Below are 27,922 nucleotides of genomic sequence, written 5' to 3' on the forward strand. Positions count from 1 at the left end.
GGTGGGAGGAAAAGAAAACAGCATATTAATTAAGAATGAGACATCTAGGAGGATTTTATTATTCTTTGACAGTGGAAGTGGAATGGGAAAATTGTTGAGGTTAGCAAAAGAATGATAGAAGATGACAGTTGTGTGAAAAATAATATTTACATGAATGCTGAATCAAATTTTAATTATAAGGAAGCCTATTGAGGAAGGCATCAGGCTGTTGGCAGAAGTTCAGCTGTTGCTGCCAGGACATGACTTGGGGGCAAGGAGGGAATATAGTGGAGTGACCGACGGCTGTGGGCAGATTGGGTAGTGATTATATTATTCCTTTGGATATGCTCCCTACAATGTCCCTTGTAAATGAATTTCCTGCCCCGTGAGCCACTTCTTCCTGTTTGTTCTTCTCTTCTTCTAGTCTGCCAGTTAGGGGATAAAATTCAGAGTCTTCTGCTGTCAGTCATGGCTTTCATGTTTCAGTTGAATACCTAGCCACCTTGTTAGAACAGCTGCTAGGTGCTGAGATGTCAGGATGGTCCATTCACCACTGGGATGTCCTCTTTTTGACCAGGGACAGCAGAAAGGTGGCATCCTAGTTAATAGACTGAGAACCAAGAGTAGCTCTAGAATTGCTCTTCTCAAATCTTTCTGGAACATATTCCACTTGCACCTTCTCTGTCTGAATTCCTGCTTCTCCTTCTCTGTCTGAGCAGCATCTCTCCTTTTCTCTGGTCCTCATCACCACTCACAGCTTCCTTTCATGCTCTTTCCTCTCTGTGTGCCCAGTACGTGTTCTGATCTCCCCATTTTCTATAATTACGCTTAACCACTGCTCTGAAAAGGAAAGTCATTGAAGAATTGTTATTTATATTGATCTTTCAGCAAGAGAAGTGATATACAGTACTCAGAATTGCATTTAGAGTGTTGGCTCTGGCTTTGGAGAACAGCTGGGAGAGAGAAGGCCAGAGGCAGTTAGGAGAGATGGCCAAAGCACTCTTACTGCAGTCCAAGTGAGGCAATGGCATCCTGAGTTAGAATGATGATAGTAGACTGGGGAGGAGTGAATAGTTTCCAGAAAGATTTATGAAATAAGATAAACAGAAAGTAATAAGAATGAGGAGTAGTGAGGAAGAATTCAAAAAAGGATGCCCACGTCTCTGGCTTAAGCCAATAGGCATGTAGAGCCTGGCGCTTGGCACCTCTTGGCTCATTTGGTTGAAGCAGCCAGCAGGGCAGCACAGTCATGGCGGGCGGGGAGGGGGGGCATGGGTTGGCTTTGCAAGAGAAGAAGACAGGTTGGGTTTGGAATGCATTGAGTGTATCTCTGGGTACAGAGGTCTGATACAGGTCCGAGGTACAAGAGAGCCGTTACCATGGCTATTGTGTTTGCGATCAGTGTTTTACTTCCATGTGAGGCACATGATGGAGCTTCAACAGATGTCATTCACTGTTCACAAGACTTCTGTTGACAGTAGTTGTTTTTGGAATTCCAAGTGCCAGCAGCACACTGCAAGAAGTGACTTTCCAGATTTGAGAGTTAACTATTAGCTATTGCACACAGGGCACAGTTCCTATGCTCTTGCCACTGATGCTGGGCATCAATGCAATCCTTCAGAACCTAGCCTTATGCCAGCCTTACATCTTTATTATTGTAACCCCCTTACTTTTAATAAGGCATTTTAATATATAAGAAAAGAGAATTTGGGAATTATTTCTTAAGGAGAGATCCAAACGCGAAGCACTTACCTGTTATAACAGACACTTTGAGGTGGAGAAAATAGAATTATCTCTTTAATTTTCTAATGGATACTTGAACTTGACTTTTTAATTTTTTTTTAATGGCAAAATCAACTCCTTGAGGGCAGCTCAGGTGGCTCAGCGGTTTAGCGCTGCCTTCAGCCCAGGGCCTGATCCTGGAGACCCGGGATCGAGTCCCACGTTGGGCTCCCTGCATGGAGCCTGCTTCTCCCTCTGCCCGTGTTTCTGCCTTCTCTCTCTCTCTCTCTCTCTCTCTTTGATGAATAAATAAATAAAATCTTAAAAAAAAAAAAACAAAAATCAACTCCTTGAAAATCAGCACAGGAATGTAGCCAACAGACTTGAAACTGTTTCACTCCTGCTGGTTGGGAGTAGGGTTAGGGATGGGGGCAGGAAAAAAGGGAGTATTTAATGCAGTGGTTTTCAAACTTGTTTTTTATCTGGACCTATGCTGATCACAGCATATTAAATTTACTCTAGAATGATTCATGGGTCAAGACCCCCAGGTTGAAAATGTGATAAGTACTCCAGGGATAGCTTGGAACCAACCACTTTTTCTTAGAGTTAACTGTATGTTAGAATATAAGGAATACCATGTGATCTTTAGTTTATTCCCCAGTTATTACATAGCAAATTTGCAGTCTCATACAACCTCCCTAATGTTTTTCTGAGCAAGTTGAACGAGGCTTTCAAAAGTCAAATTGTGATGGATATAATATCATCTATACTTATCTGTCACTGCTTCCCCTGCAGTTTGACTGGCTAATTGAACCCCAACTCTAGTAATCTGATTTGCATTTTCCCTGTCAAATGTGCCACTCTATGAATAGCTAAATTAACTGAGTCTTCCTGGAATATACCCAAATGTTGAGAATCATTTAGGACTTTTCAAAACCATTTGGTCTATTAGCTCTGTCTTGAGATAAGCAGAATAAATGAGTCCCTGACATCAAAGGGAAACTAATTGTAGTACCTCTTTCCAGCTTTGAGTCATCAAAGCTTGGCTGTCTCAAGTAAGTTCTAATAGGGTTCATTATTTTGTTTGTTCTACGTTTGATAATTCTGAGATAATTTTACATTTGCATTGTTAATATCCATTTTTCAAAATTTGTTGACATGTCTATTTATTTTCAAGAATAATAATTTATTAACCTTCTCTTTCAAGGCACAAAAGCTATGCGTTCTGTTGGAACAAGTCAAATACATATAAGTATCCCATGAAAAAGCCAACCTTTTCCTCCTATATTTCCATCTTCCTCCTTAATGCATGTTAACAAGTTGCTGTTTATTCTTCAATACACATGTATGCTCATATAAAACATACAAATATGGCAAACATTTTTATAGAAATCAGACTACATACATCCCAATTTTAACTTCTTTAAAATTTCAACAATTTTAAATTTTTCTAAGATCATGGTTTTCTGAGATCTCCAGATCTCGTTCTTTTTCAAAGCTGCAAAATATGGATATGTCAGTTTATTCATTTGCTCCCCTGTAGATGAGCACTCTGTGTTTTGGTTTTATTCAGTTGTTGTCATCATTCCATTGCTATAGTACCTTTGTAAGTAGATCCTAAAATGAGTAAATTATGTCAAAAGAGGTGCTCCCTGGATATCCTAAATAATACATGTGATCCTTACCAGTGGGCTGAGCACAATTCACATCACTCCTTCCAGCCTCTACCAGTAGGCTGATTTTTCTTAGTTGAGATCCTTTAGCAAGGCACTGAGTCAGCCCATCTGTTGGATCCAGGTTGCTTCTCTCTGAACCCACCCATGTCCTGGGCCATGGGTCTTTGAAGGTCCTAAGTCTTTCTTAGCATTGGCTCTTTTCTTTCTTTCTTTCTTTCTTTCTTTCTTTCTTTCTTTCTTTCTTTCTTTCTTTCTTTCTTCTTTCTTTCTTTCTTTCTTTCTTTCTTTCTTTCTTTCTTTCTGTCTTTTTTTTTTTTAGATTTTATTTATTTATTCATCAGAGGCAGAGACAAAGGCAGAGGGAGAAGCAGGCTTCCTATGGGGAGCCCAATGTGGGACTTGATCCCAGGACCCTGGGATCACACCCACAGCTGAATGCAGATGCTCAACTGCTGAGCCACCGAGGGGTCACTCCTCTATGACTTTTTTTTCTCTATGACTTTTTAAAAGCAATTTGCTGACCTGTACTACTCAATGATGATAACAAAAGGGACCCCATTCTAGTAAGGTTTCTGTGGTTCTCAAGCATATATTCCTACTTGGTTATTTTTGTCCATCTTATTATACCCCAAAGTTCCTCTTCTTTTTCTTTTGTCCTTTGTGTTGCTATTGCAGTAATTTAGGGAAGTTTCCATCTTTGAATTTGTTATGCTATTGGTCAGAGTGGGGTGCAGTGACCTGTAAGTCCCTGATACACCTCTGTTCGGTTTCCACACAACAAGTGCAGAGTCAGGGTGCTATTTTAGCTGTTTTGAGTTAGGGATACTAAACCAAATAAGATATTCAAGACAAAAAAAATTCAAGACAAATAAGATATTCAGCCCCTTGTTTTCATTCATTCAGCAACTATATGTGTGCTTGCACTGGACTAGCTGCTAGGAATAGAATATGCTGAGGGAAAAACAGGCATGTGTTTATCCTCAAGGAATTTGTGTCTGGGTTAAGGAGAGCCACGACATAGAAAATTGCAATAGATAAAATGTCCGTGTTTTTTAGGTGACATTTAGTCAGGCTTATGCATGACTTCACTGACTTTGGGGTTGGGATGGGGATGGGGAGAGTGAAAGTTTAATGTTCTGGTTCATGCCTTTTGAGACATCTTCATAGTAATTTTACCTGAAGAATAAATAGCTAAAATATTTTTGAAAAACAAAGGGGATATTTTACATTAACATTAAACATTAAAATACTGTCATTTAAAATAGCATAAAAGAAAAAATAAAATAGCATAAAAGGATTTAGTTATATCATAATGGCTACAACAAGAACAGTACAAAGTGTTTAATTATTTAGTAGTACTAGGACAATTATTAAGTAAAACCAAATTTGGATTTGTAATTTACGTATACAATGAAATTCCATATGGGATAAAGTTTTTTAAAATGACCATATTTTTAAAAATTAAGAAAATTTAGTGATTAGAGTGGAGAAGAAATTTCTAAACAGAGGGAAATATCTGTAAAGGAGAAGATTTATGGAGATAACTTAATATAAAACATACGTGTAAAAAATGCTAAATATATAAGTTAAAAAGTGAACAGTCGGGGCATCTGGATGACTCAATGGTTGAGCATTTGCATTTGGCTCAGGTCAGGATCCTGGGATGGTCCTGCATCGGGCTCCCTGTATGGAGCCTGCTTCTCCCTTTGCCTATGTTTCGGCCTCTGTGTCTCTCATGAATAAATAAATAAATAAATAAATAAATAAATATCTAAATAAATCACAATATCCGTCTATAATATAATTAAAATCAAGTGAACAGTCAACTAGGAAAGAATATTTTCAGATACATATGGTGAAGGACAAATATCCATAATACACATCAAACTTTTAAGAAGTCAATATCCTGTCAAAATGGGCAAAGAACAGGAAAATAGAAAAATAAAGCCACGGGGTGCCTGAGTGGCTCAGTCAATTAAGCATATGGCTTTGGCTCAGGTCATGAACTCGGGATCCTGGGATCGAGCCCCACATAGGGCTTCATGCTCAGTGGGAGGGTCTGCTTCTCCCTCTGTCTCCCCCCCTGCTCAAGCTCATCTCTGTCTCTTTCTAAATATAGATAAAATCTTTTTTTTTTAAAGAAACCACATGTCTAATAAACTTATGAAAAAAATCTTAGCCTCAAATAATCAAGGAAATGAAGACTAAAAGTAATTTTTGAACCATATTGGCAGAGTTTTTATGTGGTATATCTAGATTTGCTGGAAGTAAAGCAAAATGGGTACATCTGACAGAAGTATATATTGCAACAGCTTTTCCTCAGCTTTTGTGAAGGAAGCAATTTCACATTCAGAGGCTTTGGGCAAATAATTCTATCTCCAGGAATTTGCCTAATGCTCTTCACTGCAGGGTTATACAAAAGGAGAACTGGTCTCACATCCAGTAACTGGTTGTTGATTAGATTATGGTACATCCTGTACATAGGCGATTATATCAGGTGGACAGATGGCCATGGGTGAGGTCTTCTTTCTTTTAGCCTGGTTTGTTCTGGGTTCTGTCAGTGTTTAAAAGGTATGGAGAAAGAGCAAACTCTGGCATTTGCCACCCCTGGTCCTTTATACTCAACAAGATTACTTAGAAGGGAAGATCTGTAAAGATTTCTCAGCTCTAACCCTATAGGAAGTATGTGACCACATATGAAATGAAAGGAAGATGAAGCATATTCTGTATCCAGGTGAATTGCTGAAGAAGCTGTAATAACCTCCAAAGCCTTACTTTGGCTATTAAATTGCCTTAAATAAGTGATTTTGACACCTGAGATGTTTACTTGTGTTGTTTTGTGGTCACACGGACAGAAGCTGTGCCAGCCAGCTCTGAATCTTGTCTAATTCTTAAAAAAATTTTACTGATTTATTTCGGGGGGTGGTGGGAGGGACAGATGGAGAGGAAGAAGAAGGTTCCCAGCTGCACAGGGAACCTGACTTGGGGGCTTGATCCCAGGACCCTATGATCATGACCCAAGTTGAAGGTAGACACTTCACTGACTGAGCCAGGGGCCCCTCTTGTTTCACTTTTAAGTGGAATGTGGTCATCAGTATTAAGGTTTGAGCTGAATTATGTTCATTTGGTGTGAACTGTCCACTGGTATGTGTCTCTGTTGTCCTCCACTCACTGAGTGGAAAAAAGTATCCTATGTGTTTTCATATAGCATCCTTTCCCTAAATGATAATTCTTTTCTTCCTGAGGCTCCTACAGTGCCTGAAGTCAAGCAGTCACATTTGGATAGCTTTCCATTTTAATTTCTGTAGGCCAAAAAGTTCAGCTGATGGTAGATCGATCATGGAAGCAGGGAAGGGAGAACATTTCTTAGGTGGCACTTCCTACAGCAGTGCCAATTACCACTGAGTTCCACGACTTCTCAGTTAACAACCTCTGAAATAGTGTGTGTGCCTTAAAACCTCAAAATTTCTGGAGAAATCCTTCCCAATAACTGCTGCTTTTCTTGGAGGCTGCCCAAGAACCACTATGAAATGACAGGGGACACAGAGCCATCAAATTACATTTTCTGGGTTAAGGGGGTTTCCACCTTCTGCTTGTCTGTGCATTTTTGCCCCTGTTGGCTAACTGCGAGACAGAACCTTAATACGTTTTGGGGCAGGGATGCAGACTAATCAGTATCCAAGTGATGAAATAGCTCTATTTTCTGTGCTTCCTCCTTTAGTGTCCAGAGTTAAGAAAATGCCTCCCTGTCTGTTGGGTAATTATGTTGGACCATTGCTGTGGTCATGCCTTGCAGAATTTATCTTGGGAACTTCCTCGTGGATGCACAAAGTTGTGATAATCTGTTTCATGTGAAAGCAGATATCTGAGTGAACTTGGAGTAACTCACTTTCTGTGATTCATTGAGGTCATGGCCACGTGCCCCAACAAAGCAGAAATGTTCCACTGGAGCACCTGACTGACATATTTGCAGCCCAAGCTTTAGGGACAGTTGTCCCCAGTACTTCAATGAGCTGTCTGTTCAAATGCAGAAATCCCAGGGTGGGAGCCAGACACCCATCCTTTCTCTGTAAGGTCCCTTGGTGGGGGGGTGGGGGGGTGGGGCATCAGAAGTACTTGCTCATACTGTAACTACTGACTCCATTAGCAGAGAGACTCTTGTCCATACCATGACTTCTTTTCAGACTTCATAAGCAGGCATCGTAAAGTATGCAAGAGAAGAATTTTAAAGACCCAGGTAAGAGGAGTTAAATATAAAAGTCGGTAAATACCCCCCTGAACTATATCATATAACATTTTATAGTGCTTGTAACTATAATATTTGTATAAACATTTTCCTTTCTCCCCAGTAGTAACAGAGGGAAGTAGATATGGTGAATATTAGCTTCCACAGGACAGATAAGAAGCACAGGAGTGGGTAAGGCTAGAGAGAGGTGGGGCCTTGAGGTACATTAGTTACAGATACATACACAAAAAAACAGTGAACTTCCCATCATTCATGTGGTTGTGTTTTATCAGAAATTTTCAGCAATATGGCTTCCTGCCTGAGAGGTGGGAAAATTGCATATTGTCCAATCCTACAAGAGAAGGATGTTTCTGCCATAGGGTAGAAATAAATAACATTGAAGAAAAGGTGGAAAAAAAAAAAGAGTGGGACCAGATATGTCCTGCAGCTCCATCTGTCCTTGTTTAAAACAAGTAGTTGCTGGAAGGAAAAAGAAAAAAAAACTAATGTGGATGCCACATTAATTATTTCTTTCCATGAAAACCAGCCTATCCATGATCTTTCAAAAAAAAAATTTGAGCATTTCATTACAATTCCTAATTTTACACTAGAGGTGAGGTCTGGGGTAGATCCATCTAATTCTATCGTGGTAGCTATAACCAATGTATCATACACTTGCCATCCCCAGAAGAAAGTGCGTTCTTCAACCAAAGTGAAGTTGGACAATGTGTAAATGCTGGAGCAGAGTAGCAACATATCACTGTGCCTATCTCCCAAGCAGTGCACTTTGCTGGCTGGTCTCTGAATTGCTTCTTGCTGCCTGAATAGCTACTATTAAAGAAACGAGGCATTTTGTTTTCTATACAGTCCTCTGATTGTTCCCCACACTCACACAGGAGTGCCTGGCTGCAGAGCTTTCTATTTTTCTCCTAGGTCATCCCACAATAGTTCAAAAGGTGATCTGTCACGGGGAAGAGGGCAAATCAATGCATTTTAAGAAACCTGTCCTTGTTTCTCCCCATGGCCAGAATGTGACCTGCACAGAAAATCTGAACCTGAGCATTAACCTCCTTGGCTCTGCAGCTGAGCAGTTTGACCAGCTCTGAATGAGAGAATTCTTTGAGAACAACCTCAAGCTGTTTCTTAGTCAACAACTCAATTCCACCAGATTATCTAAGTATGAATACTCCTCCATGTGCTTGGCTGTGAGGGGGTGGGGATGCCATCATAGGAGATGATGCAAGGAGAAGGCTTCGACACGTTTCGCTATGGGACCGATGCTGTGAGAGGCCTTTGAAACAGCATATTTTTTGAAAAAAAATGGAGGTATAATTGACATACAACTTTATGTTAGTTTCAGGTGTATAACGTAATGATTCAGTATTTGTATATATTGCAAAATGATCATGACCATGTCTAGGTTAACATCCACGATCACACATAATTACAGGATTTTTTTTCCTATTATGAGAACTTTTAGGATCTCCTTTCTCAGCAATTTTCAAATGTGCAATACAATTTTGTTAACTATAGTCACCATGCTGTGCATTATATCCCCAAGGACTTAATTTATTTTATAACTGGAAGTTTATACATTTGACTCACTCTACTCATCTCACCAATCTCTTCCCCCTCTATCTCCCCCTCCACCAGTCTGTTCTCTGCCTCTGTGAGCTTGGTTTTTGTTTTGTTTCACCCAAAGGGCCCATTTTGTTTTTTTAACCTATAATGCTAATTCTCATCATGATTTTTTCTTTATTTTCCTTTCTCCTTCTGGGTTTCTTGGCTTCCTTCCGAATTAATAGGTGCCTCCATGTGTATGGCATGTCCATTTTATTTCTTCTTTCCCCCATCCTTTGGATTGATTTCCTTCCCCTCTTCCCTCTTCCTTCTTATCCACAAAACAGCAAAAGAATGTAAATCAATATCCTTCTTCCCTAGTTGGCATCTGGGACGGTGACAATTCGAAAGTTCTTATATAGGGAGGATTCAGGATGTTCTGGGACAGGGGGTTTTGGTGGTGGTGGGAGGGTGGAGGCACAGGGGCCTTGCCTTAAGCCAACAAAATCTCTACCTGGATTGATCGCTTCTATTAGATGCCTCAGGGGAGCTGGTGGATATTATGAAGGCTGAAGCCTGCCTGAGTTATTGTTACTAGTCTGGCCCAAATTCAAGGGATCTTTGCTTTATAGACTTTAAGGGGTAAAATGCAGTACATGGAATTAGCACTGCCAAGTCTTTTGTCCCTGCCTTGCTCTCCCCTCCCCACCTTCAGTCCCTTTGCCCTCTTCTTCCCCACCCTCATCCACTAAGAAGGCTTTAATAACCACAGACACAGCAGAGAAGCACAGGTTACCATGGCCTGCACCCTGTTCAAACTTGGAGATTTGGAATTCCATAAACTGCAGGAGTTTTTATACATATGGTATATTATGGAATTTGAACTCACCATAGGCGAGGTCTGCTTTGTATTACCATCTTTCATAGCATAGATTTATCATTCTGTGTACTCTATTTCTGTGGAAATCAATTTATGGAGTATGGCTAATCTTTTTAAAAAGTTGTGGTTTGTTTTTTTAAGTACATGAAAAGCTGTGTTTTTGTCCTTAAAATGCAGTAGGATAAAGAAATGCAAGTATGTTTTTTCACAAGGTTTCAAAGAACAAATCATGGAAAGCACTGGTCTTAGTGGATATGAAGCTACTCTTAACATCTGGAATTTATTAAGAAAAAAGGACACATATTCAGCAAAATTGTAACACTGCACATTTAAATTATCAATTCCTTAAGGCTCCCTCACTGCCATGTTGATGTGAATGTGTACTACAGTCTGTAAGCTCCAGATCGGCTTGTTGGGGCATGTCTGAGGTTTCATGCACACTGGGTATGTGAAATGACTAAAGAAAAGCCAGCTGCTTAGCCTTGTTGCTCTATAAAGACACTCTCTGGCTCTGTGTATCCGCAGGAAATGATATGTTCCCACTTTTTCTTCGTGAACATAAATCTATTGCCCAAAAGAATGTAAAATCTGGAATGAGGCAGGTTAACTTTGTAATTTAAAAACAAACAAGGGGTAATGGAAGGGGAGGTTGGGCAGGGGATGGGGTGACAGGGTAACAGGCACTGAGGGGGGCATTTGATGGGAGGAGCACTGGGTGTTATACTATATGTTGGTAAATTGAACTCCAATTAAAAAAATATACAAAAAAAAATCCCGAGATGGTAGGCAATTTTTGAATAATTTTAGTTTCTTTTAATATGCCAATTGAAAGCGCAAACTGATCCATACGTTAGGAGGGATTGTTTTAAAGATAGAAAGGGAGGTTAGATCTCTTCCATTGCAATTTAAAGGGGGAAATTCTCTGTATCTTTTTCCCCCTGTTATTTTGGGAGAGGGGGAGCTCTTCCCTGATGTATCAATCATTTTAAATACCCAATTCCAAGGCAGCCATTGTGGGTAGCTCCTGCCTCTGCGGGTATGTAAATGCTCTAGTTCTCAGTCTATGGGTTGTAGCGGGGAACCTAGTGCACAAATCCTGTGCTCCTGTAAATGCTGCTCCCTTAACATTACTGTCACTGAGATTTTGTAAAAAGCCTAGAAAACAAACCAAAAAAAAAAAAAATGAGGTGCTGTTACTTTCCTTGAAATAAGCTCTGGTTTTCTTTGCCACAAGAAGAGAAATGTCCTCCATAGTCTATGTGTTAACTCCCCCCCCCCCCTTTTTTTTTTTGCCTCAGCTCATCTCTTGGTGTAAAAGGAGAGAATCATCAGACTGGAATGAATCTCAAGGGGCTGTAGAGGAAACTCCCAGGCAGCACTGCCCCCATAGCCTGGAGAGATGAGACTCGCCCCTGTCTTGAAAGGTTTTCTGGGAGTGGGATTCCAGAGCCATTGTGGCACCTTCTAAGATGTAACAAGCTTCAGTGTCAGGAAAGACTTTGGGAGCAAACCCAAATCCTCATACTGAAATATAAGCTCATTATCTTGGGCTATATATGCTGGTGGCTCTCAGAGTAAGAGCTCATTGTATGCCTGTCAGCTAGTGCTAATTGGCCTTCATCTTTCTTGCCTCAGAGCTAAATAATCCCATTTCACATTTGTGATATTTTTCTGGGAGCCCAGAACTAAGCTCAAAATTTTTAATAAACTGATGTCCTGGACTGAAATTGATGGGAAGATTATCTCACAGTGTCTTTTGATTTGTACTCCTGTTTATCCATCTCAGAATGGTGTTTGCATTTAAAGTATAATAACACCAGCACAGTTTTATAATAAGCATTTCAGAATTTTGCCTGCACAGGACAATGCACTGTAGCCTCTAAGGAGATTGCTTTGAAATATCTGGCACAATCTTGCTTCCTGTTTTATCCACCCTCCTACCCCGTGTTTAGTCCTAATGCCTAGTGATTGACAGCATCAACTTCTTTAGCAGTGAGGCTAAGCTTTTAATAGTTTGAGTACATTTTAGGGTTTGTATTATTGAAACTGCAGTATTTCTGGTCGCTACTAGATTTTGGCTTCCCTTTGACATTTTTATTTAGGTTGCAAATGTTTCCTTCTTAAACAGCCTAGGAATCTTTAATACTTTTTCTGCTCTCAGGAAACAAAATAAGGCAGCTTTAGAGAATTTTTATTGGCATTCTAGTGCTCTGTCTATAAGAAGCTAAGAGGGCAAGGTGTATTGGGGAGGGGGTAGATGTTGCAAGAAAGTCAAAGGTTAGGTATCCCCTGTTGGGGCAGGGTGTGTTTGAACTAATAATCAGGCAAACTTCTTGGGTATGGGAAAATATGCACTTCCTCCCTTATGAGCAAAGGAGGAATTTGATCTGCACGTGAACCTATGTGATGGGAAGAAAGCAATGCCCTACCCAAAATATGTGATGAAGAAACACCATAACATCTAGGAGGCCCTGTGCTACCTCCCGAGCAACCAGGTAGTTTGTCCACATCATTCAGCTAAATCAGGAAACATACTTGGTTTTGTTGTGAGCCGTGCCTTACAGGCTGGGAGACGGTGTCGTGCACCTTCCTCACTGGGGGCTCCTTTCATTAGAAAAAGTCAGAGACCACTCAGTGTCTGTGCCCAGAGGAACACTTCTTTCATCAGCCCTCCGGTGTGGCCTCCTCTTGATCTTTCTTGCTGCTTTGCTTCCAGGTCGTTGCGGAAGGCCCAGGACAGCAGAAGGGCAGAGATGAGCACTGCTGCAGGAGATCTCATATTGCCCCTAGCTCCCCGCCTGTGGCCAGTGAGTTCTGTCATGACCCCTGCAGCATTTCTTCATTTCAGAGTTAGTCTGTGAAACAGAGGGGTCAGGAAAGGGGAATAAACCCGTAAGAAAGAAAATCATCGAGGCATGTGTGATGGAGTGTGTTCCTTGTAGGTAGAGGGGGATCAAGGGAGGCTTTGTTTATGAAAATAATGCTGATCTGTGATGTACCTGATCTAATTCCTATTGTGGTTTCCAGAGGCAAAGTAGGAGGGCAGGGTGCCTTTGAAGGACAAGGGCTTCTTACAGGAAAGGGACAGGAATGCTGTCAAGCTGGACTCAGACCACAGTGTTTGATCCTAGGCCTTGGCTCACTTGCTGTGTCACAGCTTTTATCTGCAATTCTGACATCTTTGTGATTTGGCAACAGATTGTGCAACACTCACCAGGCCCTGGCCAGGCAAGCGCTGGCAGATGGGGTGGAGGGCACACCTGTTTTGGTAGGTTATGGGCTCGCCTGTATGCCTGGGGTCTTTATGGGTTTGTTTGGCCCTGCCCTTCACCCGTACTGTAGCTCCTTCCTCCCGGCACTGGGCATGGTCAAAGCAGGTACCAGGAAGCTCACTGAAACTCCCTCTGGTACCAGTGGCTTTTCCAGTTTGTGCAGTAGTGCTAGAAACCATCTGGTGCTGGGCGCCATCCAACTCTGCAATCTTGACTCCTCAGGTTCTTTCCCTTGGCCCACATCACATCCTGGGATCTGAGAAAGTGCGACCCTCATTCCCATTGCTGGTGATGCCCGATAATGGTAAATGGAATTGGTCAGCTTGGGAGTTTGGGATTTCCAGTACTAGAAAAACTGTGCCCTGTTTTGTTATCTGCAAAATGAAGTAATAATAGCACCTTTCTTGTCAGGTGAGAATTCAGTAGAACCCGTGTAAGGCAATTGGCATGGTCTCTGGCTCAAAGGAAGTGTGCTGGCCAGAATTCATCCGGAGTGCTGGTCCTGGGTCGTACTTATCAAAAGGAACTTTGGCATGCTGGAGGGAGCACTGAGGAATAAAGAATTGTTCTAGTGCTCGCTTCGGCAGCACATATACTAAAAAAAAAAAAAGAATTGTTCTAGAGATTTGATGACTCGGAGAGGGGAGTGATGCTAACAATATAGGGAATTACCTCGAGAGTTTGAAGTATACAAGAGTATTATATTAAACATAGTGTTTTGCATAAGGTATGTTACGTATATTTACATGTAGAAAAATGTCTGATATTCGCAAGTGACATGATCTCTAGGTGATAGGGTTAAGGATAATGTAAATTTTTTATCTGAATTTTTAAATTTTCTTGATGTATACATTTAATAAATATTGTCTGGAGTTCCATCATGCATGAGGCTTGATTCATCTTGTGTGTAGGCTGTATCTCTGGGGGCTTGACTTGTCTGCATTCTGGGAATTCATAGTCTCATGAGGGAAATGGGTCAGCAAAAAGCTTGTATTTGTCAGGTAGTAATAAATGGTATGAAAAATAAAGAGAAGTAAAAGGGTGGGTATGGGGGAGGGAAGAGGGAAAACTTGTTCCAAGGGGTTGGTGGGGACAGATGGAAAGTAATCTGAATGAACTGAGGGAATGAGAATACGTACATGAAATAATGATTACCATGTTGATTTCTCTCTTATGTTGACAACATGGTGTATTATGCATATCGTGCGATTTATTCAACTAATCTTTTGTTCTGCCCTTGAATGAACAGATCTCTGGGTACAACCCTGTTCACAGTAACTTGTGTCTTTTTACTATTTCAAGTATATTTCCATGAAAATTCATTTTGGGGTCATTATATATGTCCCCCTTGGTTCTTAATCATCTCTTTGTGATTTGAGGAGCCAGGATGTTGGGGGGCAAGGAACACACTGGGCTTGAGGCTAGTCCAGTTTCTAGGCTGTTAAGGACTCTCATGTTTGCATGCTCTCATGCAGGAGTGGCCACGAAGTGAGAGCCATGGATTCAGTGGCACAAGCTGGAAGACCAAGGGTACATGACTGTGATTACCGTGCTCTAAGCTTCAGTGTGATGGGTCATTCTGATTGCTTAATCAGGGTTTTCAAAAACAAGAAGACACATAGTTACCATCACTATTTGCAAGGCGCAATTTTATCTTAACACTTTTTAGCAAGCTCAACGCATAGCATTGATGATCATGATAATTAAGATGATAATAGTCATTGTGGCTCACAGGCAGCACTGTGGTTAAGTGATTTACCTGAAGTCTGTTCTATTAATCTTTACAGCTGTGTATGGTTGACTGTGGTTCCCATTTTACAGGGTGAGTAAACGGAGGTTTGGAAAATTTTTAAAGATTATACAAGGCTGAACCTGGTACTCAGGTCTGGAGGTTTGTTTTGTTTTTGTTTTGTGATAAATTCTAGGTCTTTAATTCCGAAATAGTTTTTTGCCTTTTTTTTCCTCTCTCTTTTCTTCCTTTTCCGGGAACAAGGGAGTCCTGGTTGGGACTACTGTTGGCTGGGTTAGGCGACTTGGAAAGGACAGAAGATTCAGACCTTTTTTCTTTAACTGAATGCATCATCTTCTGAACAATCAGCAGACCCCTGAAGGGAGAGGACATTTGAACAGATTTGAAATTTGTGTCTCCTGCTCTCCCCTGGTGCTTTGGATTAGAGATACCAATGAGTGTAAAATGGCCCATCAGTCAGCAGCCCGGGGTGAGGAAGGAGAAGTCCTTGGCTTCTCCTACCTGTGCCTTCACTGACATGAGAACTTGTTTATGGCATCAAACATCTGCAAGGGATTTTCTTGAAATGTAGTGCATATTAACTTTAATAGTTGGGGAATGCATTTAAAAATGACCGCATTGGATAACTCAGTAGTCAACATCTTAGCTGTCTCCTGTGCTTTAATGAAATCTGAAAGAACATGCCTTGAGTTTTGTATACTGACAAATTTCACACGTTTTTATGTGTATCAATATGTTTCTGTATGTGTATCCACGCACACACTCAAATCTAAATCTTCAGTTGTTTTCCCAAAGAAAAAATAAAGTCTCTGATCCAGTAAAAAATGAGGTCCTTCCAAAGCAATTCAACTATTGCTGTAAACATACCTTGTCCTTTGCTGATCTGCAGAGTTTATGGACTATCTCACCATTAAAAGTACTTGGTTTCCCTAGAATAGGGAATTCAATACCTGGTAAATTGGATCAATATAAAAATTTATGAACAATGCAGGTCTTATCAGGGAACTCTTTTACTCCTATTCATATAATTCTCTGTGAGATTTTCTTTTTTTTAATAATAAATTTATTTTTTATTGGTGTTCAATTTGCCAACATACAGAATAACACCCAGTGCTCATCCCGTCAAGTGCCCCCCTCAGTGCCCGCCACCCAGTCACCCCAACCCCCCACCCACCTCCCCTTCCACCACCCCTAGTTTGTTTCCCAGAATTAGGAGTCTTCATGTTCTCTCTCCCTTTCTGATATTTCCTACCCATTTCTTCTCCCTTCCCCTCTATTCCCTTTCACTGTTATTTATATTCCGCAAATGAATGAGACCATATAATGTTTGTCCTTCTCCGATGACTTATTTCACTCAGCATAATACTCTCCAGGTCCATCCACGTTGAAGCAAACGGTGGGTATTTGTCGTTTCTAATGGCTGAGTAATATTCCATTGTATACATAAACCACATCTTCTTTATCCATTCATCTTTCGATGGACACCGAGGCTCCTTCCACAGTTTGGCTATTGTGGACATTGCTGCTAGAAACATCGGGGTGCAGGTGTCCCGGCATTTCATTGCATCTGTATCTTTGGGGTAAATCCACAGCAGTGCAATTGCTGGGTCGTAGGGCTCTGTGAGATTTTCTGCCTCAGGGATCACATCAGTATTTAGGACACGCTGAAATATTCATGTACTCTGATTAGTGGGATTTAATTGTTACACCTTTATCTCCTTCGTGATGTGTCATTAGGATGCAACACACCTTGAAATTTAAGTGGGTGCTACCAGTTTATTGCAGTCTTTGTTTTGTCTGTATTTCTTTCTAAATATCCTTGTATATACATGTGATTTTGGTTTCCCTTGAAAAAATAACACTACAGAAAGGAAGAATTTGTTAGCAGAAAATACTCACTTTTATTGGCAACTATTGTACTATATTTGTACAGTAAATTAAAAAATAAAACTTTACAATTTTTTTGATTTATCATTTTTTTCCAACCAAAGGTCTCACATGTTACTGAACTGTCCTACTAATATAGAAGTGCAGAAACAAATCATTTTTCCAATAAAACATGTCCAATTGCTCAAGTGGTAATGGTATTTACAGAGTGATATGGTCTGAGCATGTGAGCTTGATAGAGCCCTGACCATGTATACCCTCTCACAGGACCATGTGATTGTGATTTCTTGTAGACCTGGCTTGATTTTTCTCCAGTGTCTCCTCCTGGAGCTGTACCTGACTTTATCACCAGTTTTCATCCAAATCCACTGGAGGATGGGTGATTCTGCTTTTGTTTCTTGGCCAGGAATCACTGTATCCTGCAAGTTGTGAGAAGACATGGCGAGGAACAGTCAACCACATGTGCCATGATAGTGGGGAAGAGGAGAAAGCTTGATTTTATTTTTGAAGATCAGTTAAACTAACCTTCCTCCCACGTTCTGTTTATTTAGGCTTTCACCTACACTGCAGTATATTTTCCTCTTTACCTTGTAGGGTGTGGAAATAGCTGGAGATTAATTTTTCTCTGATAACATCCTGGGTCTCATATCAGATGAATAGTCTTCTATTGGAAGAAGAAGTTCTAGAAGTTTCTGTAAAACTTGGAAGTTTTAAAGAATTAATGTCTTTTTCCCCATGCTAATTTTGCAATCTACTCTCCTCTCTTAAAAAGATAACCCTCTGTCTGAGACCTTCTCTTCTCAATAGTTTCATGGAGATCTGGGAGGATCTCAGAAGTGCTATGATAGTCAATTGCAAAGCATGAGGCATGGTGGTTATGAACCAGGCTCTGGAATTAGGCAGCCCTGGGCTTTCATTCTAGCTCTGCCACTTCCTAGTTTGACAGCATGCTGAGCTCCTAAGCCTCAATTCTGACCTCTATTTATTTTTAAAATTTTGACCTCTTTAAATTGGGGTTAACAAAAATGTATACTTCATACGGCTATGTGAAGAATGATTGAGAAAGTGCATGCTATATGCTTAATATAGCAACTAGCACATAGTAAGTACCCACATGTTAGGTAATATTATTTCCAGTAAAAATTATGATGTGACTTATTTTTACAGGAGTATATGTTCATGGATGGGGTGGGATTGAGGATCTTCTTCAAAGCTGGGATGGCCAATCTTCAATACCTCCCCTACTTGAGCACCATCTCCCTGACCATTTGTTGAGGCAAAGAAAGAGTGGCTTTAGGTGTGGCTGCCCTCAGGTTTGTACCTGGGCTCTGCTTTGTGATTTGGCACCATAACCTATGTTCAAGCACTCTTGGATGGGATCAGTTTTTATATGGATAATATTCTTGTGCTACCATGTTGAAGAGGACTTAGATACTGTTTCTTTTCTTTTTTAAAGATTTCATTTATTCATGAGAGACACAGAGAGAGGCAGAGACACAGTCAGAGGGAGAAGCAGGCTCCCTGACGTGGGACTCGATCCCAGGTCTCCAGAGTCAGGCCCTGAGCCAAAGGCAGGCTCTAAACTGCTGAGCCACCCAGGGATCCCCCTGGATGCTGTTTCAACAACTAAATTTCGATAGAGATTTATTTGATTTTGATTTTATTTTATTTTATTTATTTGAGAGAGAGAGAGAGTGAGTGAGCGCAAGCAGGGGAGGAACAGAGGGAGAGGGAGAAGCAGATTACCCACTGAGCAGGGAGCCTAATGTGGAGCTTGATTCTGGGACTCTGGGATCATGACCTGAGCCAAAGGCAGACACTTAACTTACTGAGTCACCCAGGTGCCCCTCAACAGAGGTTTAAAAAAGTAACTTGAAGTTCCTACACAGCAGGTGCCCCTAGCTGGAGTTCTAGCATAAATAAGAATTTTCCAGTCCTGGAAGCCACTGAACAGACTTAACTGTTTCCATTTGGATGGGAACATTACCCTTTTGCCAAGGATGTTGTTCTTTGTGCATCTGAATTAGAGCTTCCGGGATGTGGGGAGTCTTGGAGTAGAAGCTGAATGAGGCTGCTTTCCCATGTATAGATGTCTCCTGTTATTTCCAAGGACAGGACTGGGATATACACACTTATTCACTACTCGGGAGCTTCTGGATTACTGAATGGGAGAGTGGGAAGTCTTAGGATGCAGAATGAGGAAATCTGGGTTTAATAAAGCCTTGCTTCTCTGGGTCCGTTTGATTTCTTTACAGTGAGGGAATTGGATGACATATTCTCAATTCCCCCACCAGCGGAAAGATTATGTGTGATTCTGAGTGCTCTTTCAGTTTCTAGGAGAATAATCTTTGCTGATCAATTCTACATATAGTGAAACTTCCTTATATGGTGAGCTTCAGCAGACACTTTCTGGGACTAGTGGGCAAATAAAGTACGCAAAGCCCCAGGTACAGAAGTCAAGGTTGGGCCTGGACAGGTGAATATACCAGGAATACGTGCTTATAGGTTTAAAACTAGAAGAATCTTAGAGACCATCTGGTACAAACCATTTTAGAAACATTTAGAAACATAGGAAGTTAAAGAGATTTCCCCCAAATTCACACAGAGCTGAGCTACCAGCCCCAAGTGTCATCACTGCTGCTAGATGGCTTCCCTGCGACCACCTTCCTGGTCCTCCCATCCGTGGAGATCCTAACCCTGCTTCTCCCCATGTCCCTGCATACATTTGACCTCTTCCCTCACATCCACCCACCCACATATATGCACATGCACAAACATCTGCATCCCACAAGTAAAGGGGAACAGTGGTATTATGAGTTGGAAGTGCCAGCAAGGCACATAGCAGAATTTAGAGCATTGAGTGTCTATGCATGAGCATCTTTTCTACATTTTATCAGTTTTCTGCCTCTGGCTGATTTCTTGCCCCACTCTATGGTTTATGAAATTCTTTTGCCTCAGCACCAGTTCCCATTAAACATTCAGCAGATGTTAATGCAGATGGTAATCTGTTAATAGCAGATGGTAGCTATTAATATTGTGACTTTGGTGATTACTATTGAGTTGTCTGGAGGTCTCAAAATATTCCTAGAGGTTGACATTGGGGTTTGGACACTTGCCTTTCTTCTGCAGGACTCTGCTGCTGATTCAATTTGGTAATATATAGACAACCATGCAAATCTGTCAAGAGTGTGTGTGTTCAGTAAAGTTTAGTTGTGCTTGTTTTGTGCTCTTTAGTGAAGAAAGCCATTCACTCAGTGAAAGGAGTTGGCACGCACTATCTACCCATTGTCATCACTCAAACCTAAGCAGAAACTGAGTGTACCTTGAATTTGGAAGGCAGGTGGCTCAGTTAGGACAGAATGGAAATTCCTGTCATTACATGGTGAGAAGGAAATAGAGGTACCCTGACAGTGACTGACTTGCAGGAACACCTTGAGTAGTCAGAGCTAGGAAGAAAGAGAATAAGCACAGTTTGCCCCGATGAGCTTACCTCCCGCCAACATGGGGAAGGCCAGCTCTGCCATCACATAATTAATGCCCCATGCTGCCTGTGTCTGGATGGGGATTCTGGCAATGAATTCATTCCGCTGTCTTAAGTGTGTCTGCAGAAGCCTTTGGCCCCTTTGAAGATAGTGCTATTATTAAACAGTAGACCAAAGTCCCAGAAAGATGAGTTAATAAAATGGTGGGTTTAGAATTTGGCAACTTGGATTCAGGCCCTAGATCCCCTTCACCATCTGTGGTCTTTGGGGAAAGTATTTGTCCCTCAGCAAACGAGGAATCATAGCTTACCTGTAGGCCACAGAGCTGGGGTGTGATGGTGACAATCCACTGGACGGATGCAGGGGAGAGTGCCATGTGGACTAGACAATGTGGGCATGTGTTTGTTGTTGCCAGTAGTAGCAAGATGGAGAAGCGCCTTATAATCATAAATACCCAGTGATGCTCTGGGGGACTCATTTGAGTCACTGGGCTGCTGGCTTAAAAGGACATCTCAAGTGTGAAGCCCTTTGTCTCATGGCTAAATTGTACTGGGAGAAACATCTATCCATACAGCCCAGGAGCAACCACCAGGAGGGGCTGTCACAAAGGCACTGCTAGTTTCTCACTCAGGCCACTGGCAGCTGGACACCTTATCTGTCTGAGGCTAAGAGAGCCTGTTCTGACAGCCAGTTGAACAGTGAAATATTAGTAGTGTTTCATCCAAAAATAACAACCTTTTTGACAGTTACATAGCAGTTTTCCAGTTGGTTTAGTTTCATTTGGATACACACTGTAAAACAAATGTGAGGCAGGTCTTGAAGCAGCCTGGGGACTTGGTGCCTCATATCTCCAGAGTGATGAGGTAAGTATGGATTTATGTCCTTTGTGCACTATACGCATATTTATTTAGGAAGTGTCAAGGTCCCATCCTAACCTTGTTTAGGCCACGGGTAAAAATTTCACAGAGATTAAAGAGCCTTGTCAGCTCCTTAAGTTCAACTATAGGACTTCAGCAGAATCCAGCACAGCAGTGATGGTGCCTCACTTCTGTGCTGATACCCACCAGAAAGTAAGCTGCTCTGAGACATGACTGGCTTACTCACTCATCTGAATGTCCCACCCACTCCCTTTGATGGGGCTCAGCCTAAGAAGGTTGTTGACTTGAAACTTGGCTGTAGGAGTGGGAGGGGGGGTGGTGCCTGGGTGGCTCAGTGGTTGAGCATCTGCCTTCTGCTTAGGGCATGATCCCAGATCCTGGGATGGATCACAGGAAGCCTGCTTCTCCCTCTGCCTATGTCTCTGCCTCCCTCTCTGTGTGTCTCATGAATAAATAAATAAAATCTTTAAAAAAAACTTGCCTGGGAAAGTGCATTAGTTGAATGTTTACCTGGTTCCAGACAACATGCGAGTTATTTTATCAGTGCTATCTCATTTGTCTCTGTGGCAGCTTTCTTTAAAAATGATTAAATAAGCTACCTAAAGATAGTTTACCTCAAAGTGGCATAAATAAGATTTGAACTCAGGCTTATCTAATTCTTTGTAAATTAGGATTAGATCAACTTCATTTACCAGAGTACAATGTGATAGTGGCCTATACAGTAGTGTCTGTTTCTTGCTATTCTGTTACAGATATCTGGAGTCAGCAGTCCAAAGCTGGTAGGGTAGCTCTACAAACTTGCGAGGGGCTCAGGCAACTTACAGCTCTTTAGAGTGTAGACCACATGTTTATGAAGGAGGGTGGCTGCTTGAGCTCTATCCATCACATTAATGAATCAAGTAGCAAGGATGGAAGAAGAGAGTATGGTTGCTCATAAGGATTTTTTTTCTAGAACTCCCACATAATATTTCTACTTGGGTCTCATCAGCCAGAACGTTGTCACATGGCTACACCTAGATCCACCTTAAGGGAGGGAAGGAGAGCTAGGAACTGGGACGATTTAGCTGAGCAGCAATATGACTAGCTAAAAATTGGGGTCTTGTTGTGGAACACAAAGATAAGCACGAGTTGAAGAGGATGCTGGTACAAACTTGAAACATCATTATATACTTGTTCTCTTTGGTTAGTGAAACATCTTTGAATGGTTCTTTATGGGTCATTGTCTGAAGCTCTGACTCGTTAGAGGCCATTTCTAAAGCCAGAAAATAAGAGATCTCAAAAAATGCTATATATGTTATTTTCCTATTAATAGATATTTAATAATTTTGGTTGCTTCCATAAATTTGTCTTTCCAGGATTTAAGCTCACAGTTAATCGTTTTAAAAATTACCCCCAAAGACCTCTATGCTTCTTATTTTTTAATCCTTGCCTTGACAGGGCACAGGTTGTGTCATAATACTTGTAGCATTGCTCTCAAACTCCCCAGCCTTTGAATTTGCAGGGAGACCAGCAGAATCGGGGATGCAGCAAGAACCCTTTACAGTTTTTATGTGACAGCCCTACATGTGCAGAAAATATAGTCACAACTAACTCTTTAATACAAAGCCTCTTTGAAACGAACTAGGGGTGGTGGAAGGGGAAGTGGGCGGGGGGTGGGGGTGACTGGGTGACGGGCACTGAGGTGGGCACTTGACGGGATGAGCACTGGGTGTTATTCTATATGTTGGCAAATTGAACACCAATAAAAAATAAATTTATAAAAAAAATACAAAACCTCTTTAAAAAAAAAAAACTTCAGGGACACTTGGATGGCTCAGTGGCTAAGTGCCTGCCTTTGGCTCAAGATGTGACCCCAGAGTCTCAGGATCGAGTCCTGCATCAGGCTCCCCACATGGAACCTGCATCTTCCTCTGCCTGTGTCTCTGCCTCTCTCTCCCTGTCTCTTGTGAATAAACAAATAAAATCTTTAGTACACTTATAAGTATTGTTTTAAACAAAAAATTTTAAAATAACTTACCCCACACATCCCCCAAGAAGTTTGAAACCATCCAGAGGCCATCACTAAAATGTTAGAATTCTTTCTTTCTGGTTTAGTTTTCTGTTATGTTTTTCTTTTACAATCAGAGGGAAATATTTTAAGTAAAATTATCATCCACATAAAAAATTGAGAATTACTGTCATATACAACATAATATAGTGAGGAAAGGGCACTGGTGGTCTTGGTGCTAGTGCTGAGCTACCCATGGGACCCTGAGTGAGCAAGTCAATCTCTGGGTTTCAGGTTCTGATCTGCAAATGTGGAATGGGAGATGTCAAGTACCCAGGGCTTGACAAGTACCCAAGTACTTTCTCCACTCAAATAACCATGATTATGACCCATAAGAGAGTCTACACAACTTATGTGGCATCTGTGGTTTCTTAATTTGGAGTTTGTGGAAAGATTCCAGAATGTATCACCATAATTCGGTGAAATACATGCATAAACTCCAAAGCTCTACTCTTCTCTAGGAGAAGGGTTTATCACCTGCATGGATGCTTAAAGGATTTGTAACATAAAGAAAGTGAAGAAAAACTGGTCTATTCTCATTTTATGGATAAGCATCTTCCATCCAGGAAAGCGAAAAGACCTGCCCCAAATGGATATCCTGTGGATCTTCCTGGCCATCTGGAAGGGCCAGTGGTATTCTCTGTTCCAAAATGGGTACTCTCCCTGGTAGGGTTACCCATCTTGGACTCTCTCTCAGCCATGTACTATGATGGAAATAACTACTCTATGTGTCTCCTCATCTAGCCCAGTTTTATGAAGTTAGTGTGAAGTTTAGAACTTCTTTTTTTTTTAAATTTTTATTTATTTATGATAGTCACAGAGAGAGAAAGAGAGAGAGGCAGAGACATAGGCAGAGGGAGAAGCAGGCTCCATGCACCGGGAGCCCGATGTGGGATTCGATCCCGGGTCTCCAGGATCGCACCCTGGGCCAAAGGCAGGCGCCAAACCGCTGCGCCACCCAGGGATCCCAGTTTAGAACTTCCTCTGTCACTTTTGTCTTCCTAATTCTCCCCCAGATCCTCCCTCAGCTCTCCAGAAGTAGGTGGAGATGTAGGAGAGAGGAAGCATATCTGGGCTCATACAGTTGGGATCATAGTTTCTACTCCTATATTTCTTAAAGAACATTTCAACCCTATATGTACTTTACCCTTTTTGCCAGAGGAGAGGTGGTGAAACCTCTCTCAGGACTTGACATAATGTGTAACATCACTGTGTATGGATGCTGAAGGAAAATCCTCAGATGGACAGTTCAGAGGCGGAGGGGGCAACCCAGCTATCTAAGGAGGGAGTGAATTTGTGTCCCTCTCCACCATCCTGGAAAGCAGAACAGCCTCAAAAAGATTGTACAATGGAAACACTGGTATTTGTGCTGAGAATTCATCATACATAGCCTTGTATCTGAAACCCAAAGTGACCTTTTCTGAGCAACCCTACCCCAACATGAAAAGGCAAATACCGCCAGATTGCCTGACATTTCCTTTTTTAAATTTCAGGCATTCCTGATTTCAAATCAGCTATTGATCTGTTGGTTTGCAGCCCTGATGCAATTAGGCAAAGTCACATTCACTGCTGCTATAGTCTAACCTAAACAACTGCCAGACCCTGCCCTGTATCTCCTCCTGGCCTACCCACCCCTCACACCCCAACAAAACCTACTGGCCCACATGCAGTTGCAGAAAAGCATTTTCTAAACTTCAAATTAAAATCTTCAAAGTGGAACTATGTACTGTCGTACTATGTCCATCTTTAAAGATCACGTTTATTTGCTCGCTTCTTACTTCAAATCCCTCTTGGCAGAAGCTACTTAAAGCCTGTAAGGAGGGAGGGTTTGTTCTGATTCTCATCACTCACCCAAATGGGAGTGTGGAATCCGGCCAGGGAGTGGTCTGCACTTCCCCTGGAACTGGCAGTGAAGACGGATGAGTAGTGACTCAGAGGCCAAAGAAGGTTGAAGGGTGCTTCTCTGGGACCTGCGTGTTGAACACATCTTAAACAGAGCCCCACCTATGGGCCTGAAAAGCACAAAAGGCACGTGCGGAGGCTGTTGATGCTTCTGAAGCTCAGTGTTTGGGGCTTGGATGTGGAATACATTGAGATCCTGGAAGTGCAGGGTACCCCCTTGTTAATGTGTTGAAGAACATTTCTTGAAGCTCCAGTTAACCTGAGGGAGTTGGCTGGTGAAAGAGATCTGGAGGAATTATTGGTGTGTCTTTTCCTAACATCATTTATCAGAGTTCTGGTTCTGTCCTACGAGCAGGCCTGCTAGCCCAGAAACAGCATCTGGTCAATCTCGTCCATCTGGGGGACAAGGAAAGATGAGCTGGCAAGGAAATAAAGGACCAACTTTAAGGGGAGACCATCTGAAAAAAATGAGATTTCCCAGTTTTTCTTTTTTTTAAAGATTTATTTATGATATATATATAGAGAGAGGCAGAGACACAGGAGGAGGGAGAAGTAGACTCCATGCTGGGAGCCCGACGTGGGACTCAATCCTGGGACTCCAGGATTGCGCCCTGGGCCAAAGGCAGGCACCAAACCGCTGAGCCACTCAGGGATCCCCCTCTCCCAGTTTTTCTTACTCCTTGGTCCCAGGTTGTGTCTGTACATGTGATAGAATTGCCCTGTTCAACTTCCATATTTTCCAAAGGTAAAAGCTAATTTGATTCTCCCTTTTTCTTGCTGCTTGGGTGGACAATAAGGCAACCCCACACCAACAATTAATCTCATCCTTGCTGAGTAACTCAAGTGAGGAGCTTTGCTCTCTATCCTGAGTTGACCACCAAAACTGGGTTTCACTGCCCACACGTAAGATTTCTCCATTACAGGGGGATCCCTGGGTGGCTCAGCAGTTCGGCGCCTGCCTTTGGCCCAGGGCGTGATCCTGGAGTCCCGGGATCGAGTCCCGCATCGGGCTCCCGGCATGGAGCCTGCTTCTCCCTCTGCCTGTGTCTCTGCCTGTCTCTCTCTCTCTGTGTGTCTGTCATAAATAAATAAATCTTAAAAAAAAAAGATTTCTCCATTATATATATGGTGACCATATAACCTGGCTTCTTCTAAGACACCTGATTTAATAGCACCCATTGGAGATGAGGCATTTTTAAAAAATATGATCATGCTAATTACTGGGAATGAAGGGAAGGAATGAATTTCTGCCAACTGATCTAACCTTGTGCTCCTTTCTTTCTGTTACCACAGCTCCACTTGGCAGCCCTGGCATCACTCAAGGGAGATATAGTGGAGCTTAATAAACGTCTGCAGCAAACAGAGAGGGAACGAGACCTTCTGGAAAAGAAATTAGCCAAGGCACAGGTAAGGGATCTAGAATTTTTTTTTAAACTTTTGTGTTCCTTAAGATAAAACATAGATATAGGGATTCCCACAAATCAGGTTACAATGTAATGAGCAAGCATTCTCATAACCACTGTCCAGGGCAAGAAACAGAACTTGCCAGTCATCCCAGAAGTCCCTCCTTATGTCCTGTCTTGGTCACACTCTCCCTCCCACCAAGGTGACCACCATGACTTTTATAGTCCTATTGCCTGTTTCTTTACACTTTATCACTGACATTTATATGTTGCTAGACAGTGGAACTTAGTCTTGCCCATCTAAAAACTATGGGTAAATAAATAAATAAATAAATAAATAAATAAATAAATAAAATAAAAACTATGGGTTTCCTTTGAATCTCTTAATTTATAGGTTTTGCTTCCTTTCTTTGTTTGCTTTTTAATTAATCTGTTAGAAACCTGGCTATTTGACCTGTGGAATTCCCTACAGTCTGGATGTTGCTGATTACAGTCACTGTACAGTTCACCACATTCCTCCATCCCCTGTATTTCCTGCAAGATGGCAGATGGACCCAGAGCCTCAAGTCAAATTCAAGTCTGGTCCATTTGGCAAGACTGTAGAGGATATTTGTTTTTCCACTGGGAGGTACATAATGTCTGGCTGTCTCATTTTTTGTGATGCTAACAGCTGTTGATACTCAGTACCTATATTCATTGATTTGTTAGGACTTTAAAAATCATGATATTTCAGTTCTACCATTTCTCATTAATTGGAATGCTTTTATAGAGACATCTCCCATGATCTATGATTTGTTGAAACAATGGTTCATAGAGGAAAAGCAGAATTCTCCATCTTTCATCTATTAACATTTTTCAAGAAAAAAACCTAGTAGCCTCTGAAAGTGCCCAATAATTTTTTAAAATATTATGAAATTGTATATTTAAACATATTTGGGTTTCATTCCACTATTATTTCCCTTACAGAAACTCAAATTATATTATCTTTGGCCAGTATGAGCCTCTTCAGGTTGGCTCCTGAGTCTTCTGACAGGAGCCTAGTGATTATTTCAGATTCAACTGTACATTTTTTGCCCCAAATCTAGTAGTAACCATTCTCTGAGTAGCTCTTATTTCTCTCAGTAAAAAAATGTATTTCAAGATCACAGTCTGGGTGCTGAGAATGCTTAATGCTCCTAGATTGGTCATTGTTTTTAGGCCTCTTTTATAGATGTAGCCAGGACATTCTTTACCTCCTTATTTATCTATATATATTATGT

At 41.5% G+C, this 27,922-nt stretch overlaps 1 protein-coding gene across 7 annotated transcripts in view; it reads left to right on the forward strand.

The window, feature by feature from the left end:
* Positions 1 to 27,922, forward strand: part of MCC (MCC regulator of WNT signaling pathway) — a 324,907-nt gene that overhangs the window by 170,147 nt on the left and 126,838 nt on the right. For 6 of the 7 annotated variants that reach the window (XM_055325155.1, XM_055325148.1, XM_055325150.1 and 3 more), the window contains exon 2: positions 26,554 to 26,667. Coding sequence is in view for 5 of the 7 variants with exons in the window: in XM_055325148.1 (XP_055181123.1) it covers positions 26,554 to 26,667 (114 nt within the window). In the remaining 2 variants the exon portion in view is untranslated. Of the gene's footprint in view, positions 1 to 13,437; positions 13,619 to 26,553; positions 26,668 to 27,922 lie in introns of those variants that run through there. The other variant, XM_055325153.1, reaches the window with a different exon arrangement.

Source organism: Nyctereutes procyonoides, unplaced genomic scaffold (assembly GCF_905146905.1).
Source record: "Nyctereutes procyonoides isolate TBG_1078 unplaced genomic scaffold, NYPRO_anot_genome, whole genome shotgun sequence".
In the NCBI taxonomy this organism is placed as follows: Eukaryota; Metazoa; Chordata; class Mammalia; order Carnivora; family Canidae; genus Nyctereutes; species Nyctereutes procyonoides.